Raw genomic sequence first — 19,583 nt, 5'->3', positions numbered from 1 at the left:
TGATGTTTAATCGGCTTTTCCTGAATCCCTTCTTATTATCCAACATATTCACTTATCCAATGTTCTGCCGGCCTGTTTATGTTGGATAAGTGAGACTGTACTGTATATTTATAATCTTATATTATCTGATTAGAACTGGATTATATGAGGCCCCTTCTACACAGCTGTATAAAATGCACACTGAAGTGGATTATATGGCAGTGTGGAGTCAAGATAATGCAGTTCAAAGCAGATAATATAAGATTATAAATGGGTGATATAGCTGTGTGGAAGGGCCTTGAGTCTACACTGCCATATAATCCAGTTCAAATCAGATAATCTGTATTTTATAGGCAGTGTGGAAGAGCTCTTAGTGAGGCCTAACTCTGCCTGTCCCCTGGGCTGAGTGGGTTGCTAGGAGACCAAGTGGGCGGAGCTTAGCCTTCTAACTGGCAGCAATTGGATAAAAACAATTATTCCTCTCCCTCTAATTAGGACTTTTTCTTTTCTTTTTGTTCTATCAACCTAGAGGTGTTGATGAGGGGTTGTGCTGTCAATTTTCGAGGTTGTGGGGTGTTTAGTTTTGTTGTTTTGTCCGCTGCCATGTATAGATATGCAGTTCCATTTATTCACATCGGATAAAATAGGTCCTCTCCAACATTTTCTACATCCTCCAGCATGACTTTATGGTATTCTTTGGCAAGAAGTCCTTCATTTGAATGCACTTTCACATATCTATGCAAAGCCTAGAAATGTATCCCTGAGGATGCAGAGTCATACTGGATAGCCTATATCACTTGGTATTTATTGGTGATCTCCCATCCAATTACAAACAAGGCTGACCCTGCTTAGCTTTCAAGGTCAGGCAGGACTTTTCATTCCTAATTACTGGCAGCTGACCCTCCTCCATCCTTTGGCAGGAGCTAATCTTCCTTTATCTCTAAATATATAAACCTGAGTGGTGACAGGAAGTTGAACAGTGCAGTACTCAGAAGGACAACCTCCCCTCAAAAAGGACAATAAACACAGGTGCAAACTGGCACCATTCGCAGCGTCCTTCATCCCATGCAGCTCCCTTCCCCCATATTAATTTGGCTGGTTGCCCAATGACTGCTGATTGAACATCAGCCACTTAAATGCCATCAATAGAACACAACAACACTGATTAGTGCATGATTCACCAGTCTTATTAGCAGAGGAATTGGGAACAGAACTTGGGGGGGGGATCCTTTCCCAGATTCTGTTCAGTTTTCCTACTGGAGTTTGGTCCCTTCACTGTTCATGGTATTTATTTAAATGTTTATGCTGCTTTTCTAGTATGGGACAGAAAGTAGCCACACACAAGACAGCACATCTAGGCGTGATCGTAAGTATTATGACAGTATTAAAATCACTGCACTGGTCCTCAGTTAGTAACCAAGGCAAAAAACTTTGATAGTTACCTTTAAAAGCCCTAGGTGGCTTTAATCCAGAATATCTATGGGACCAGCTTCTCATACAATTATCCCTATATTCTCAAGGATCTTCTGTGGGACATTTGCTTCCATCAGCCTGGACCAGGCTGGCAACTGTTGAGGACTTTTTCTTCACCTGTCCCCAAAATTATGGAATAACCTGTCAGAAGAACTTCAACAACTGAACACGCTGTCTGAATTTTAAAAAGCATTAAAGACCAGTCTTTTCTGACAGAACTATCAAGATGGATTTTTAAACCACACATTTAAAAATAGGGGTTGTTTTTTTTAATATATACCTTATGCTACTGTAACAGCAATCATGTATTCTTTTAACTGCTCCATGCAGTCATGCCAGCCACATGACCTTGGAAGTGTCTATGGACAACACCGGCTCTTCGGCTTAGAAATGGAGATGAGCACCAACCCCCAGAGTCGGTCACGACTGGACTCAACGTCAGGGGAAAACCTTTACCTTCTTTATGTGTCCTTAGCTAACATTATTTGATTTTTAACTGATGTTATGTGCTGCCCCTCTGTATGCTCACCCTGAAGATATGAGTGGTGAGCAAAAAACAAAACAAAAAACAAACATCCTGTTGATCAGTGGTTCCCAACCTTTGGGCCTCCAGGTGTTTTGGGGTTCAGCTTCCACACTTCCTAAAAGCTGGTAAGCTGGCTGGGATTTCTGGGAGTTGAAGTCCAAAACATCTGGAGGCCCAAAGATTGGGAACCACTGCTGTATATACTAATCACAAAAAGAAAGAAAAAAAGACTTAGCCAAGGAATGGCAATTATCCTCTGATCTCAAAAGCTTGAACATTTCTTCTGATCTTGAAGTTTGCTTCACCAGGGATCAAGATCTTTGGCAACTTGGAGAAAGAACCCTTCCCTCCCTCAAACTACACCAACCCTTTCACTGTCATCAGAAGTGACTTGAAATCCCACTTCTATTGGTTGTTGTTAGCGGGAAAGCATAATATTAAATTGTTAGGTATACAACTTTTCTTTCCTAAGGAAAGAGTGGGGCATTGGAGCCCTTCTGTGTGGTTAGAGGCATTGCTGCTTTTCCAATTTTGTGTTGTACTTTTGTGTGTTCATCTAACAAAGGTGGTTGAAAAAACTATGAGAAAGACTACAAAATCAGTTTATGTATAATAAAGCGATAAGCAACATATAAACCATCTCACACTTCACTTACCCCTCCCCCCTGGAAAACAGAAAATCACACCCTTGAAAGCCTATTGGAAGCATGTTTCTCCTTCAAAAGTGTGTGGTTCAAATTATTTATGGTGTTTTAAGGGTGAATGAAACTTTTTTTTCTGTCAAAGAAGCACATTCATGTCTGGATAATTTGTTGGGTACTATTATAACCCTAAGGTGGAAATGGTGACCTGACTCCCACCATGCTCTTCTTTCTTTCACTTTTTAAAATTTTGCTACAGATATGAGCTCAACATTTGCAAAGTGTTTTTCCTCCATTGCTGCATTTGGATTTTCCACTCCTTTTGTTTGGTTCATGTGCATAAAATTAGACTGAGGTCTGCATTTGGCCCTAGGGCAGAGTCCCAATACACTGCTGAAAAAGGAACTTGATATCCGAAATATTTTGTTCCTATGGATAGTTTTCCCCATAGCAGATGAAAATAATCATCATCTAGTTATAAGTATACACACACACTCCCGAAGGAAACATAAATGTAAGAAGGAAGGAAGATTCTTAATTGACTCCAAACTGTATCGCCTTTTTAAAATTTCTTTTTCTCTCCAGTTAGTATACTTTCTTTTCCAAGAACAATAAAGAAATGTAGGAGATTTCAGCACAACCCAATGGCTCCTTCGTTCTCAACTATCAAACCTTCTAGAATGCTCAGAGGTAGAAGAACCAGATGTTCTCCTCCAACTCAAAGTTGCAGAGAGAATCCTGAGGAGAAATCCATTTCTGGTGTAATGTCAAAGAACCAAGCAAGAGTCAAAATTCCCCATCATCAGCACAAAATGTAGACATTAAAGCAGACCAAAAGACAATGACTACAGAATTCAAAGAAGAAAATAATAATAAAGGACATAAGAAATGGTCAGACAAACATAGCTATTTTTGTCACTGCTCTCATGGTAGATGAAAACAAACAGAGAGGCAGGAACCCTGCTTATTCATTCTGCTTTAGGCTCCAGTGGGTTCTGCATAGGCCCACATGTATGAGTCACAAAGACCACAAAGTAGAATCTATAATTTCAGTAGTTTAACAGACGTGAAATGTACTTTAAAATGGAACTGTGCCACATGGTGTTAAATTAATGGAACTGCACCTTGTGTACAACTAAGCATAAAGTCTAGGACATTTCAGGGTGCAAGCTGATCAATATACCACTGGAATGTCAATCTCTCTTTCAACCATTTTTGTCCCTTGGAGCAAAGGTAAATCTTGACATCAATACTATAATACTGTTCTCCTAAGACTAACATTTTATATGGGCACATTCAATCATGCAGTTCTCTATATGCATCTAGACTCACTGAACACAGAAACAAGCAACTTATGCTAAAATAAGGCATTCCCCATAACAAGCTAGTACTCCATAGTCAAGGTGAAAAATTGAAAAATCATGCAGGAATTTTTGTGGCTTCATAATAAAAAGAGAGATGTCCAATGAAACCTTGCAGTTGTTTTAAATCACAAATGAAAGAACCACAGCCTTCAAGTTTTTGTTGAACTGCAACTCCCATTAGCCTTAGATATCATATTCAATAGGGAAGGCCTGATGGCCTAAGTCCATCAGTATCTAGAGGACCATAAATTTCCTGACCATTTACAAGAGGACATACCTTTGTTTTCTTTCAAAGCTCCATTACCAATATAAGCAAGGATCTCTTCCAGTGATCTGTAGCTGGCAGGAATAATAAAGCTATTTCAAAAAGGTTCTTTCAGAACCCAGTGCCTACCCCACTTTCACATGCTTGTAAGCAAACTCGCCCAGTTTTCTAGTGCTAGGCAGCAAGCACTTTGGTTTACTGAGACAGCTCCCTTCTCTTTTCCATTGTATTTGGGCACATGGCACACAAGCACACACAGAAGACTAAAGCACATGGATAATCTTTATTGTTAGAGGAGCACCGGTGATCCATTACTGACTGTAGTGGAGACACAGCTGAGGCACATGCTAAGGCACTTATTATATAAAAAAAGTTTGCAAATTTATTTGTGACAGCAATTGGTACAGGAAACTCCCAGAGTGAGGGCAGTAACCATATGGTATAGGTTCTTTTTTAATTTGTCATTTGCTCAGAAGTCTAAATGCAGCATATACAATGTGGTTAAGTATACAGGTAAATCCAGCAACCAGTGTACAGTGTAGAAAAGTAAAGACTATCTATATAACCGCAATCCCCATAGAAAGGCAGTGATAAAGACCTTTATTTTTCTTAATTACTTATAAACAAGAGAGATACAAAGGCCTTCAACATATAATCTGTGCAGATTAAGTTTCTTCTTCTTTAATATACTCTTAGTCATTGTGCAGAATAACTAAACCCATCCCCCAATTATAGAGCTAAAGGCTTGGACGTTACAATAAAGAAGCACTTCCTTGCCCACACTCCATTCTAACCACCAGGATTCTGTCTGTTGCCATTAAATATATTTGGTCCCAAAGATTCTCCAACAACCACAAAGAGAAGCCTTCCGGTTTCCTTTGCCTGTCACTAACTACTGATTCACACAGTCTTAGACACAAAGCCGGAGACACTTAACACAGACACCATTGCACTTCAGATCTGTCCAGATATTAGCCATAAGGAAGGATTGACTTTGCAAAGTCTCTCCCAGGAGAAAGTGTATTTCACCTTCACCTATCCGTCCCCAAGACTATGTGGCCTTCAACATTTGGGGGTCACGCTGAGAATCCTCATTTTTTCCTGTTCAACACGACCCCCAAACTGGCCAGGTGGGCAGACCAAAAAGGTCAAAAGTGTGAGGTCACTGAGCATGATTGCCAAAAGCAAACAAGGAGAAGAGGAAGGGGTGAAGGGAAATCCCTGCATCTATCACAAACTCGTTATTGGAAGAAAATAGTGGATTTACAGCAACAAAAAGTAGTCTCTTCCCTCCCCACCCCCGCCCCCCACCCTTTTGCCAAACTATATAAATTCACTGGCAGCCATGGCAAAGACACTAAATGCTACAGGCATCTGTAGCTCCCAGACTCTGATCAGACTGCAGACTCTTTGGCATTGAAGACAAAAGAGTTTAGAAGCTGGGAGGGGTGGCATTCATGTCTGATGGCTCCAGATATTCCAGGGAACATTTTGAGAGACGTGGTCCACTTTCCCTGGCAGAAGAGTTTGCAGAAGTCCACTGGACAAAGGGAGGGTGGGTCACTCCATCATGTGTCACCTGGGTGCAATAAGCAGCTCTATTCAGTAGCTTTGGCATCACCAGCATCTGACTTGCCGTCCACTTCCTCATCAGACACTTCACCTGCACCCTTCCGGGGGATCCGGCGAGTGACCACAAATGGCATGTCCCCTCGCCTGTTAGAGAGAGTAAAACCATTTAAGTGTATGGAAACTGGGGTTTCGTCTTTAGGGTCATGCGAACAAGTCAGGTACTGGGGTATTCAAAATATAGAGCAGTGAGGCACAACTATGGAAAACGTCAGTCTTACCTGAGTTTGCTCTTCAGGGAGCTGACCTCTCGGTTCATGGCATCAGCAGTTTCACTGACATCCTCCAGCTCTCGCTGCAGCTTTCGGCGAGCTGCATTGGCTCGCTGGGCCTCTTCCTCGGCCTCCTCCAGCTGGCGTTTAAGCTGCTTCAAGCGCACATTCACCTTGTCGGCCTTGAGAACAGAAAGAAAAGCCATCTCACCTCTCACTCATTCACATCTAAATATGGACAATAACTTGGAAACCTTAACATTTAGTACACTTCCTGTACTCCAATAGAGGCTTCTGGAAAACAAAATCAACTCTACATCTGTGCCATTTAGCAGCTGCTTCTTTTACGTTACACATAGCAATATAACAGTCAGAGACAGCTTTTAGAAGTTAAGTACTAAGAATTATTTGGATATTCAATGCCAAACTAAAACTTTTCCATTACAAGACATCCTGGTTTGCAACATTTATTATCAAATTGACGGAAATGGTGGAAAAGTCTATAAAGCTCTACACTGCCAACACCCTAACAGCTTCAACAGATGTTTGGGTGGCACTAGCTTCCTACAACACAGCTCAGAAGCACCAAACATAATCCCTCAATGCTGCCCATACCTGATCCTTGTATTGCTCAGCATTACGCCTCTCATCCTCCACTTGCAAGACAACATCCTTCAGTTTCTTCTCAGCACGTCGCACCTGTTTGCTGGCAGCCTGGCGCTCCCTGAAAAGGAAATCACAAGGTCAGATTAATAAAAGGATTCCTAAGCAGCCAAGTTTTATATATCTTCAGACAAATCTCTAGGTCTCTTGTAATGAAGTTAAGTGGTAAAAATACAATATCATATATTTGGTACTAATGCGTCAAAGTGATGTTTTATTGCCTTCAAAACTTCAAGGCCAAGACAACATCTGAGTGTGCCTGCAATTAAGCCAGAAGCAAGCTGAAAATAGGTCACAACACAGAATCCCTATGGGCACTGTCTGGAGTCTAAACAAAGTGCCTGCCAAGGTCTGCATGACATGGAACTAATTTGTGGCCATCTAGTTTAGCTTTAGATTAGATTTAGAATCAGTTAGCATGACCAATGCCCAGCTCTTCACAAGTGACTATTTTAGAGATTTAGTTTACTCGAAACTAACTCTAAAGAATGTCTTTTACTCAGATTATTTTCTAGAGGTGTCATACGTGTGTCTAAGTCAGTGGTTCTCAACCTGGGGTCCCCAGATGTTTTTGGCCTTCAACTCCCAGAAATCCTAACTGCTAGTAAACTGGCTGGGAATTCTGGGAGTTGTAGGCCAAAAACATCTGGGGACCCCAGGTTAAGAACTACTGGTCTAAGTGAAGGATCTCCAAGACACTCTAGAGAAATGTTTGTGTAATTAGCACCTTTGTATTCCTCTGGGACATGCACTTGAAATAGCCACTTGTTGGGGGATTGGGTTTTGGCCATGTGGGCCGGGATTTGGTAGCCTTAACAGCAGAGACACATATCAAAAAATATTCTGCCTCCACCACTTCCGAAAGTCAGAAGCAATTATTACACAAAATACATTTTTACATCAGAAGATAAAAACCACAAATACAAACTTTGTTTCACTATCCAGCTGTTCCTCCAGTTGCGCAATCTTTGCTTCCAGAGCAGTGATGGAAGACTTGTATTTAGATTTCACGGCCGCTTCCATTTCTTGAAGTTTGGCTTTAAGTTCCTTGTTCTGACGCTCAGCTTGCTGGCGAGCATTTTCATTCTTCTGGGCATTGCTACGCTCCGCATTCAGATCTGTATTTATCTGATCAATCTGGATAAGAGTATTTGAATTAGATTAGTCATATAAAGTTTATGAAAAATCCCTCCTTTTATTTCTGCCTCCCTACACTTGCCTGCACTTCTATTTGTATCCCTTCCACTATGATCTTACTCTTTTGGTGTAGTTCTTCACGTAGGGTGTGTTCTTGATCATTTTACAGTGTAAAGTTTTTGAAATACTTTCCCAAGTATATTACATATATTAAATGTTTTGATTTAATTAGCAGGCATAATTTGTTCTTGTAATCAGAGCTCAGCATCAGTATTAGTTCAAGCTTGTGATAGCTAACCCCTCTGGTATAACAGGGAAGGTGGTGATTTTTCGAAATCAGTAGTTCTCAACCTGTGGGTCCCCAGATGTTTTGGCATTCAACTCTCAGAAATCCTAACAGCTGGTAAACTGACTGGGATTTCTGAGAGTTGTACGCCATGTTGCAGTAAGTACAAAACACCTGAGGACCCACAGGTTGAGAACCACTGTTCTAAATACTGGGGATTTTTTCAGTGTACTGATACAAAGCCAGGCCTAGTTGAAGGCCATTCAAGATACTGCAAAATAGTCAAGTGATAGGAAAGAAGTATTTATATAGATTAGTCTCACCAGCCTCTTAAACCAACTATCGTACAGCTATGATGTTTATATCAAAAGGCAAGCTATGGTTCATGAGTCCATGCACCCACATCACAAAAGAAGAATGTTTACATTGAGTCAATGGTTAATACTATGGTAGGAGGTTTTATTTAAACTATACTATCCAAAGTCCATACCTGAAAGATGTCAAAGATTAAACACAGGGCTCTGCATTTATCAATTCAAAATGGACTGAACAAATGGGCCTCTTGGAGATTTGAACCAACATGAAAATTGTGGTCCTTCAGCAAAAGGACTGTAGACAGTACAGTACAGAACAAAGCCTCTGGTAAACAGATGCAGACGTATAATGTGGAGGCATTAGAATCAAGACGTTTCTCAATGGATCATCTCTGCTCCACGAGCACTTCCTCCAAAACACACAAGATGTACCTGAAGATTTGCTTTCTTGAGGCGGTCATTCACCAACTCTGTATTGCTCTGCTCCTCCTCCAGTTCCTCTTCCAACTGAGCTATTCGGGCCTCCAAGCGCCGTTTTTCCTCCATGGCCAGAGCTCTGAGAAGCAGAAAGAGTGATGAATTTAATTTCATGACAAGGGTTAATACAGCAAAGGTACTACAGAGAACCTCTGCAAGAGGTTCTCAGCGTAACACTTAACGTGACAGTATCATGGAACAACCTTTCCAGGATGCAGCAACATTTCTTCTTCCTGAAGCAACAAGGTACCATTCCTACTCACCCTTTGCCACTACTGTTGGCAATTTCATCAGCTAGCTCGTCTCTCTCTTGTTGAGCCTGGCGCTTGGCACGTTCAGAAGCTGCAAGTTCCTGAAATCAGAACGAGATGTATATTGACTACTAATCAAATTCAAGCTTACTAATGGATAGGCAACATACAGGATGGAATTATCTAGAAGCAAATTATTATGACCAGAGAACATCTCAAAAACAGGAAGCTCTCCAACTCCCTGGTCAAAGTGACAAGTAGACTGGGGAACTAGGCACAGCAACCACAAAATCATCATCAAAGTAGTTTGTAATACTATAAAGTTACTAGACAGGGAGCTAACCTCTAAATATAGTAACTTTTCCCACCATAACATGATTCCAATACATAACATAGTATGCATAACTTGGCTGGAAAGAATGCAAGTGAAGCTTGTCTTAGTACCACAGAAAGGTAGCGGAGATGTTCACAAAGGCACTACCTAGAAAGACTTGGTTCAAATTGAATAGTTTGATTTTCTTGCTTTCCCAGTCAACATGTAAAGATCTACAGGATTTTAAATTACAAAGGCTTATCTGCTGCTATGGACTCAGTTATTCATTAGAGCTTTTTGGATGCAAGTTACCTCCTGCATCTGAATCATCTCTGCTTCCATGCTCTTCAGCTTCTTTTCATTCTCTTTGGCCTGCACCAAAATTTCTTCTCTGGAGGTACGGGTATCATCCAGCTCCCGCATGCAGTCCTTCATTTGGGCCTAAAATACCAAAGACAATCTCATGAACCTATGATATGGCCTTAAAATATATTAGGCTAATTTGTCCATCTAACCTCACACGGTCTACTCCAACCAGCAGTAGCTTTCCGAGGCCTTGGATAAATCGGCTCCCAACTCTACTGTCAGATAACTTTTAATTAGAAATGCCTGGGACTCAGTCAGAGAACTTCTGTACATCAAGTGCCTTGTCTATCAGTGTTATTGCTCTTTTTGTAGTGTACCTTCAAATTGCTTCTCTGGCTTATGAAGACTCTAAGGCAGTGATGGCGAACTTTTTAGAGATGGAGTACAGAAACCGAGAGGGAAGAGGAGGGTTGGGTTCTCGGGGTGGCAAGGGGAGAGGACAGTGAGCAGGGAGAGTGGCAAGCGAGCAAGGGGGTGGGTGAGTGAGTGAGTGGGGACAGGTAAGCGGGTGGGGGGATAAGGAGATGAAGCGGGGGTAAGAGAGCGAGCAGGCAAGTGAGCAGGGGAGTCGGTCAAAACGAGATGGCGAGCGGGGGGCGGATGATGGCGCGTAAGCCATAGCTTTGCCACCACTGCTCTAAGGCATCCCTAATTTCTTGGCCAGATGATTCTGATACATAATATATGTAGGATGCATAACCTTGACCATTATATTCCTCTGATGCCAAGAGAATGCTTGACTTGTCCAGTGTCTCCCAATGGATTTCTATGACTGACCAAGCATTTGAACCCTAGTCTTCTAGAGTCCTAATCTAATATTCAAAACACTATATCCTGCTTGCTTCAACTATCAGTGACATATTTCAGCAAGGAATATCATACTTGTAAAAATCAAATGACAAAAATATCCAGTTGAAGATTCAAATTAACCTTCCTCTCTTGTGAAAGCAGTATTAAAACAATATTTTCTGCTAAACCCTTTCAGTTGATCTACAAAGATGTCGTGAGGTACAAGTTGCGTTTCTTTTCCCTTGAAAAGTATTGCCAGGAAAAAAAATGTACCTGCAACTTCCGAAGCTGTTTGATTGCTTCCTCTCGATTCTTATTAGCAGTGTCTATGTGGGCCTCAAGATCTTTTAGGTCCATTTCCAGCTTCTTTCTGGCTGCCACGGCAATGGAGCGCTGCTTTCTCTCATCTTCTAGCTCCACTTCCATTTCTCGCACCTGTATAGAGTCAAAGCACAGATTTAGTCACAACCATACCTTTAGTTTCCTGATCTCTGAAGCAAAAGTGGAAGGCAGAAGGGAACAAGGGACTGTAACCTTGCTACAGAGGTGTGAAGAGCCTCCCCCTGGTTTTTAGGATGCTGGAAGAAGTGTAGATTTCTGAAATGTTACCTGTCTCATCAGCTGCTTTCTCTTTTCTTCATTCTGCTCATCGCGGGCTAATAGGTCCCTTTCAAACTGAGCCTTCATGGCTTGCTGGTTTACTTCCAGACGCAGCTTGGCATCTTCTGTGGCCTGGAGCTCATCCTCCAGCTCTTCTAGTTGAGTCTTCATCTCTTCCATCTGCTGCTCCAGAGCACGCTTGCACTTCTCCAACTCATGGACCTGCAGCACAGACAAACTCATTAGGAAAGGAAGAGAACCTCACTTTTTTCAACTCACCACCTACTTTCAATAATTCCAAACTTTATCTGGATGAATCTTCTTTATGAGTGCTATTATTACAAAAATCACTTGCATAGGAATCCCTGGTATCTAAATGTTCATCTCATCCTACCTAAACAACATATGGTCACTGTGCAGGAGATATCAGTATGGTACCACTGAAAGGAAGATGCCTTAGAAATTAGAATGTCCCTGTGTCTTCACTATGGGCTAAATGAAGCACATTTTATTTGGTGCCAGTGTTCAACTTCAAAATATTAAATACTGATATGGCTCTTACTGGAAGGTATTGCAGTTATATGCAGCTAACACTTAACTCATTAGCGTCTATATTTTATGGGAAGAACACATTACATAACTTTTAAAAAGTGCTTTTCATGCCCTTTTCTCAACTTCCTGGCTAATATGCTTCTTACCTCAGCCTCACTGGTAGGACCAGAAATCATCAACTGATACTTCTGTGTAAGTCATCACTATAGTACCAGCCTCCTATTGTACCAGAGGTCATCAACTTACACTCTTGCCAACATCATCCTTTGAGCTCATCAAATCTTCCATTTCAGCCCTGAACTGCTTATTGAGACGCTCCAGCTCAGCCTTCTGTTCTGTGGCTTCTTCAAGTGCTCTGGCCAAGGAGAGGGCTTTCGTTTCCTTCTCACGTGCTTCTGCTTCAGCACGGTCCCGCTCTTCAGCGTATTTTGCAGAAATTGTTTTCTCCTCTGCCAACAGCTAGAAAAGGAAAATTAGAGGTGAGATTTAAAATAGTCTCCATTCTGTCAGCTGGAACAGGGTTTAAGACCAAGTATGGTTCCTGAGAGGCAAACACAAACACCAAAGCAATGCAGATATTTTAAAGTTTGTCTGCTTTTAGTTCAGTATCCTGCTTATTTTGGGGAAGGGGGGGGGCAGAAGGAACAGATGGAGAGTATTACTTCAAAACATCAAATCAGGATATGGGGATTTTGTGACTTTTGTTTGCAATGGATCTTTATTATCCTTCATTTATGGAACAAGGAATGTACATTTGCCACACAGACACTTGTACTCCTTCATAGTTATTTCCAGTTTACCTGATCAAACTTCTTCTGTTTTTTCTCCAGATTGGAGACAATCTGCCGCTGATGATCCAAATCCACAGCAAGGTCATCCAGCTCTTGCTGCAGCCTGGTCTTTGTCTTTTCCAGCTTGTCATAGGCGGCTGCTTTTTCCTCATAACGTTGGCTCATGGCCTCCAGATCTTTCTGAAGCTTCTTCTTTGCTTCTTCCACTGATTCCAGAGAACCCACGCTATCATCCATTTTCTTCTTCATTTCTGCAATCTATGGGGAGGGAAAGAAGGAGGTAGTGAAGAGCAAAAGGACAAGAGGGATGGCCAGTGTAGGGAGGCTAGGGGCTCTTCCCAAGAGCCTCTGTATACCTCCCCTAAGGCACTTGTTAGAACACAGGGGCGGGGTATAGAGGCCCCGCCCCCTCCTCTAGCCCCGCCCCGTGTCCTGGCAGGCGCAGTAGGACAGGGATAGAAGCTCAGCCCTGCCTCAGAGCTTGTAACTCCGCCCACCCCAGCCCTGGCCGCCCCTTTGTGGCCCCGCCCACCTCCCAGCCCTGCATCTTGGACTAGGGGAGAGGCTCAGCCCCACCCTCTTGAGCAGAAGCCACGCCCACCCCTCTAAGCCACGCCCCCCTTTCAAGGGGGAGCTGAGACTTTTTTTTCTGGAAAGGGGGCAATAGGCCAAATAAGTTTGGAAACCACTGTTCCAGACTCTTAATCCAGCACTCAAACACCTACATCACACTGGCTATTTAAAACATTCCGATCCTCAAATGTGATCAAACTGAACTAATCACCTTCTTAAACTGTGGTATGAAGCTGGTTTGTTTCATCAAATTACAGATTAATATTAAGCACTGTTTGTTCAAGCTGTTGTCTATGTTTCAACAAAATACTCCCAGCCTTCACCCTTCACAACCGTGAGTGGAGCACGCGACACCAAGACATATTACTATTGTACTAACGTACCTGAAGTTGAAGAGCAGAAATCTGTTTGCCCAAATTCCTTTTTGTCTCTTCCTCTTCTTCTAGCTGCTCTCTGAAGCTGTTCTTTTCATCTTCCATCTGTTTCAGCTTGGTGCTAAGGCTCAATTTCTGACGGGTTTCCTCTTGAAGCAATTCCTGTAACATTCACCGCATTGAACATTTAGTAGTTTATGGTGAAGAGTTGATTAAACTTCCAAAATACGTTACATCCAAAGTGAAGAGAACCTTAATCAGTAGTAGCTTGTCAGTCAAAAGGTCCACAAATAAAATGGGCCTGCTGAATTACTCTTGTATATGAAGCAGCATGGCCAAACAGTGCAGTGTACAAAACTTCTTTGTAGCACATGCCTGCCATTGAGCACAAATTGCCAATGGAAGCCTACATAAGCTGGACCATCCAGTCGTAGTATCAGGCATCTCTAGCTGGAGTTGGGCAACAAGTCCTAGAAATATCATTGATGTTTTATGTCTCTACCCTGTTTGATTCATCACTTTGTTTTTGTGAAACATGGGTACATTACAACAACTGTTAGTAAATTACGAGCTATGTTTCACTCCTAATGGTCTTGGAGAACTATTGATATATACCCCAAGTATAAAGATAAGGGATGGAGACCCTCGGTTGTTTCATTCTTGCAGATAATGACACGTAATTACGGCAGTTTTCTTGAACCTTCCTCAGAAGAAAACAAATATTTTTGAACAATATTCAAACATTCTAGGTTTAATTTCTCTGTATAGAAAATCAACTGAAGTACTTCAGGAAGTTTGAATACTGGGAGAAAACAGCATGAACATCTCTACACAGTATTATTCTTCCCATTAGAATTTCCCAAACGTCAGGGAATCCATTTTCAACCAGGAAACAGATAACAGAGAATATTATTTCTATGCTTAGTAAAGACCATCCTGTTTCTTACACTCTACTTCCAAACTTGAGTAGATGTTTGGGACTCATTCACGCTACACCACTGTGACACAAAAGTCTTGGTCTTCCTGTCAAGACTAAAGCTAGGAAAGTGGTCTGCCCTCAAAATATTACAAAGCATAACCTGACACATCCCCAGAAGGGATGGAAGAGGGGTTCCTGATGGTCCCATTTGGGGAATTCTAGTTTTATTGTTCCTTTTTTCCACCAGTCTTCAAATCTTTCACATTTAAGCCGGGGTGAAATAGAGGTGTGCTGACAGAAAACCAGTGAGTAACAGGAAATAACAAGCAATTATGTCAATGCCTGACCTGTGTGTCCTGCAGTTGTGACTCCAACGTAGAGAAATCTTTGGCCAATTTAATTGACTTGCTATCTGACTGATTCAGGAGACTAGTGACACTTTCCAATTCAACCTGAAAGAGTACAAGAAAAAATATGAATAAAAGTTCATTATCTAACTACTGAACTTTATCTAACTCTAAGCAGAAAGAAGCACAAAGAGGCAGGTGCATACACACACTCTCTCTTTTCAGTTAATGATACATTAAATTACTGCAAGATTTGTAGACCCAATCTTAGTACCCATAAGTACCCCTGCTGCCACTTGATCTCTTGGAAGTAAGTAGCTTAGTATTTACTTTATGGACAGTTCTCAGTGTTTCGAATAGGAGCACAGTTTCATATATGTACATAAATCCTTTTGTCTTAGGGTTAAAGTGTAACTAGAACAGGCATGGGAAACTTGGGCCCTCCAAGTGTTTTGGACTTCAACTCCCACAATTCCTAACTGCTGGTAGGCTGTTAGGAATTGTGGGAGTTGAGGTCCAAAACACCTGGAGGGCCCATGTTTGCCCATGCCTGAACTAGAAGGGCAAGAAGGAGAGGAAATGACTCAGAATCCTTACCTGTAGTTTGTTAACCTTCTCAGCTAGCTCAGTTCGTACTCGTTCCCCTTCTGTGAATTTCACTTGCAGCTCTTGAAGCTGAGTTTCACCTCTCTTTCTCTTGTGTTCAGAGTCTCCTTTGAACTGCAGAAGAACCTTCACCTCATTGGCTAGTTCGGCACGTTCGCTCTCCAGGGCCTGCTTGGCCTTTTCAAGGCTCACTTTCACCTGAAGGAGACAGGAAGAAACCTTTATATGGGCAAAGAGAACACCATGTGCAGCACTTCTAGGTTTTATTGCTTTTGCTCTGTCCAACAGGTGGGGGGCATGCTGTTTGAGAATGTCAACAGCACCCCAAAACCTCCAGGAGGAACAAATGGTTATTGCAACTCCCTGATCATGTCCAGCTTCGAATAAAAGGCTCATGTGAGCCTAAATCAGATGAGATTATTAAAAATGGGACAAAATGGTGACATAGGATTCCTAGCAGCTTTGGGGAGGTATTGCTTGCTTAGATTCCTTTTTCTAGTAAAACTATTTGTGGCCTATTGAGTCCCATTATTATTATTATTATTATTATTATCCTCAAATTTCTTAATATTGCCCACCTCTGCTTTACAATGAATAGTCAGGGATCCAAAAGTTTTAGAATGATAGGCTGCCATACATATACTTTTCTGTTGTTGAAGAGAGGAAGCTGATACTCTCCGCCTCCCTTTACAATGACCAAAACAACTCCATCCGCCAAATCACCTCTGATAATGCCAAAGAATCCCAGTGGATCATGATGGATATCACTCTGCCTTTGACTCTGCTTCTCTGGTTAACCCTATTTTCTACCAGCTAATGAATGACTCTGAAGAGTGGGCTATCACAGCAGATCAGTGAGTTCTAGAGGTAGTGACAAGGGAGGCACATCTCCACAACTTCTATGCTGTGGTCAGTAATATAGGACATCAGCCATAACATATTATTCCTGTAAGTATAAGATACCAGTAGCAATAATGAGAATGAAAAGATACCATGCTTTTGTTGTGTGCTTTCAAGTCCTTTCTGGTTTATGATAAACCTAACACATAGTTGGGTGGGGATTTTAACCCTGACCTACAAGAGTTCCAAATCAATATTCAAACCAGGACAACACGTTGGCTCTCACCATGTTGTTGCAAGTTATTATAATACAAGATCATCAATATTAATCTCTAGCACTCTTGCAGATAAAAAGGAGACTAGCTAGATTCGCAGGCAGCCTAATAAATGATCAAAACTCCTCTAAAATCGACTTGATGAGTTCCTGAAGCAATGTCAGTTTTCTTAAGTCATGCCAGAACTTCACTTTTAGCCACCAAATACAGCATTTCTGAAAATGAGACGCTGAAGTCAAGGTCATTATTAAAATGCATAATATATCAATGTTACTCTTAAATAACAGGTGCAGAAACAGGAAAATGATTCTCAGCAGAACATTTCTTAATGAGGTTCTTAGCACTGGCATCATATTTTGGGGGATTCTTGCATACCCGTTTGGTCTGCTCCAACTGCTCTGCAAGCTCTTCCACAGCCTGAGCATGTTTCTGCCTCATCTCTTGTATCTGCGCCTCATGGGTCTTTGCCTCTTCATCCAAGGTCTTTTTCAAAACAGTCACTTCTTGCTCACGTTTTGACCTATCAAAAAGCATAGACATTTATGTTTACTGATCACTTATAGAACAAAATTATATCCATTCCAAAGCTATCAGAAATTTGGGTATCACAAAGTTGTTATTGCTGGGTGCCTTTAAGTCACTTTTAACTTATGGCAACCCTATAGTGAGCCTATCATGGGGTTTTCTTGGCAATATTTATTCTGAGAGGCTTTTCCTTTACTTATCTCTGAGACAGAGAGAATGACTTGCTCAAGGTCACCCAGGAGATTTCCAAGGACAAGCAAGAATTCAAACCCTGGTCTCCAAAGTCACAGTCCAACACACAACCAGTCATAAAGTTACTCACGCTCTCAGTCATAAAGTTACTGAGGGACAAATCTGGGAAAGTGACATAGCCTAGCATAACAACATAAGGATAGATCTTGATTGCAAAGACTGAGTTCACAAAACTAGCAGCTTTTCTTGGATTTTAATCCCTTCAAGAGGCAAAACTGGTGTCACTGGGACTGCAGGAGGCAAGTGTCACAGCTACCTGAGTTCCTGCTGTGCTGCAGTTGAATCAAGTGTGTCCTCTAGCTCTGTCTTAAGAGCCTCCAGCTCTTCACCAAGATCTCGCTTCTGTTTCTCAGCTTTGTTCCTGGCAGCCCTTTCCGACTCTAGGTCTTCTTGCAACTCTGTTAACTGAGACTCCAGCTCACGAATCTTCTTCAAAGCCATGTTCTTCTGAGCAGCTTCCTCTTCCACCCTGTACAAAACAGAGACATGTCATGTCAAGGTTGGGGACCACATTTGCTATTCCAGGGGATCATGTTGAAATTCCCCTCAATTTTTTATTTTTGTTCACACACACACACACACACACACACACACACACAGAGAGAGAGAGAGAGAGAGAGATCTAAAAATAGTATGTCCTGCTTCTAGAGGGCACAAGGCATAGATCTGACCTGTTTTAGAAAGAGGAATGGACCCTTGCTGACAGGGAAGGGCTTCCTGGTAAGAAAAAGACCTCATCTAGGACTATTACAACTGTGTGGGGGCAGGTATATGACAAAATTTGCACAGGGGAACATTTTTATAGCATAGAAAATCATTTGGGAAAAACTGGGGGGGAAACCCTTTGAGGATCCTGGGAACAGCAAGCGGGAAAATGAAAGCAGCCCAGATGGGCTTCATGGAATGCATGCATGGCTTTCATCCTGTCCCAGTCCTGCCTTAAACTCCTTTCAAAACTATTTTTAAAGAGGGAGCACAATCCCATATCAAAGAGGCACAGGACATCTTCACCAATCCAGTGATTGCCAATATGAAATGTAATTCCCCAAGGCCTAGGCCTCACCTAGCCAAAGCGGCTTGCAACTCCTCCTCCTTTTTCGCCAGCTGCATTTTGAGCTCTGCTATTTGAGCCTGCAGTTCAGCTATCTGATCATGCAGATCGGTGGAGTCCCCTTCTAGCTTCCTGCGGGTTTTCTCCAACTCCTGCCGTTGCTTTTCTTCCCGACGCAATCGCTCTGAAGGAAAGAACAATTGTGCATTTCATTTATTTCCATGCTAATGAACAGTTCACATAAAAACTCCAAATACCAGAACCTGGATCTCAATACCACCACTGTGATGGGCTGAAATGACACCTCCTGGTTCAGATATTCACATTAAAGATCAATGTTGGGCTGCTGCTCTTTGAATCCCTCACATCCTTCCCCATATTCCTTATTTACTCTAAAAAAATAGCCCAACTAAAGCGGATTATGGCATTTCCTCAAAGTTATGGGAAAACCGTGAGAGGCAGTCTGTGCAAAGGGTTACAATTGCCCACAATCTTTAAAAAAGCAAGTCAAATTAAGCAACAGCCTTTATAGCAGCATTATTATTCATGTCACAAAGATATCTTTCAGAACCAGTAGCAGTAACACAAACCCCAGTATTCAAACACCGCTGAATATACAAGAGCAGAAATATTCCCACAGCAGGAAGAGAAATGGAACCAGCTGCTCTTCTCCATTGGTCTGATTTAGAGATTGTTTTTATTCAGACCAAAGCTCAGCTGACAAAGCATATAACCTTCAGACATCCACCCACTGAATGGTTCCATCAGACTGATCAATATCTCCCATACAAACCCTCTACAGTCCTAGTGATATTAACTCATTAATACCCAAAATCCAATGGAGTGAGAGACTTAACAGATCCTATGCATAAAGTGAGATGCTGTGATGGATGGGGGAAGACTGAACACACCAAGCCCTCAGAGGTTATTCGCTTACCTTCCAGCTCAGTTATCATTGCCTCATGCTTGTTCTTGAGTTTAGCTAAACTCTTTGATTTCTCTTCTTCCTCGGTTAAGTTAGTGGTGAATTCAGATATCCTGTCTTCCAGCAGTTTCTTCTCCTACAGAAGCCAGAAAAAATGTGTTTTGATTAATTATAAATAAGTCTTCCTTGAGAACAGGAAAAAAGCTTAAAAGAAAATGAATTAATTTAACACTACATCATTCTTAATAGCATATTATTAATAAGACAT

At 41.7% G+C, this 19,583-nt stretch overlaps 1 protein-coding gene across 3 annotated transcripts in view; it reads right to left on the bottom strand.

The window, feature by feature from the left end:
• Positions 1-4,512: 4,512 nt before the first annotated feature.
• The window catches only part of myh9 (myosin heavy chain 9), an 86,119-nt gene continuing 71,048 nt past the window's right edge, over positions 4,513-19,583 (bottom strand). For all 3 annotated transcript variants that reach the window (XM_008110647.3, XM_008110648.3, XM_003220933.4), the window contains exons 24-41: positions 19,328-19,451; positions 18,403-18,574; positions 17,596-17,808; positions 16,938-17,082; positions 15,439-15,645; positions 14,842-14,946; positions 13,585-13,737; positions 12,638-12,886; positions 12,084-12,296; positions 11,295-11,507; positions 10,959-11,120; positions 9,843-9,971; positions 9,230-9,318; positions 8,922-9,045; positions 7,681-7,889; positions 6,705-6,813; positions 6,099-6,271; positions 4,513-5,964 (exon numbers count right to left, since the gene is read on the bottom strand). In XM_008110647.3, the coding sequence (XP_008108854.1) occupies positions 5,847-5,964; positions 6,099-6,271; positions 6,705-6,813; positions 7,681-7,889; positions 8,922-9,045; positions 9,230-9,318; positions 9,843-9,971; positions 10,959-11,120; positions 11,295-11,507; positions 12,084-12,296; positions 12,638-12,886; positions 13,585-13,737; positions 14,842-14,946; positions 15,439-15,645; positions 16,938-17,082; positions 17,596-17,808; positions 18,403-18,574; positions 19,328-19,451 (2,907 nt within the window). In that variant the 3' untranslated portion in view covers positions 4,513-5,846. The remainder of the gene's footprint in view (positions 5,965-6,098; positions 6,272-6,704; positions 6,814-7,680; positions 7,890-8,921; positions 9,046-9,229; positions 9,319-9,842; positions 9,972-10,958; positions 11,121-11,294; positions 11,508-12,083; positions 12,297-12,637; positions 12,887-13,584; positions 13,738-14,841; positions 14,947-15,438; positions 15,646-16,937; positions 17,083-17,595; positions 17,809-18,402; positions 18,575-19,327; positions 19,452-19,583) is intronic.

The sequence above is a fragment of the Anolis carolinensis genome, chromosome 5, assembly GCF_035594765.1.
Source record: "Anolis carolinensis isolate JA03-04 chromosome 5, rAnoCar3.1.pri, whole genome shotgun sequence".
In the NCBI taxonomy this organism is placed as follows: Eukaryota; Metazoa; Chordata; class Lepidosauria; order Squamata; family Dactyloidae; genus Anolis; species Anolis carolinensis.
This window is presented reverse-complemented; position numbering and strand designations above follow the sequence as displayed.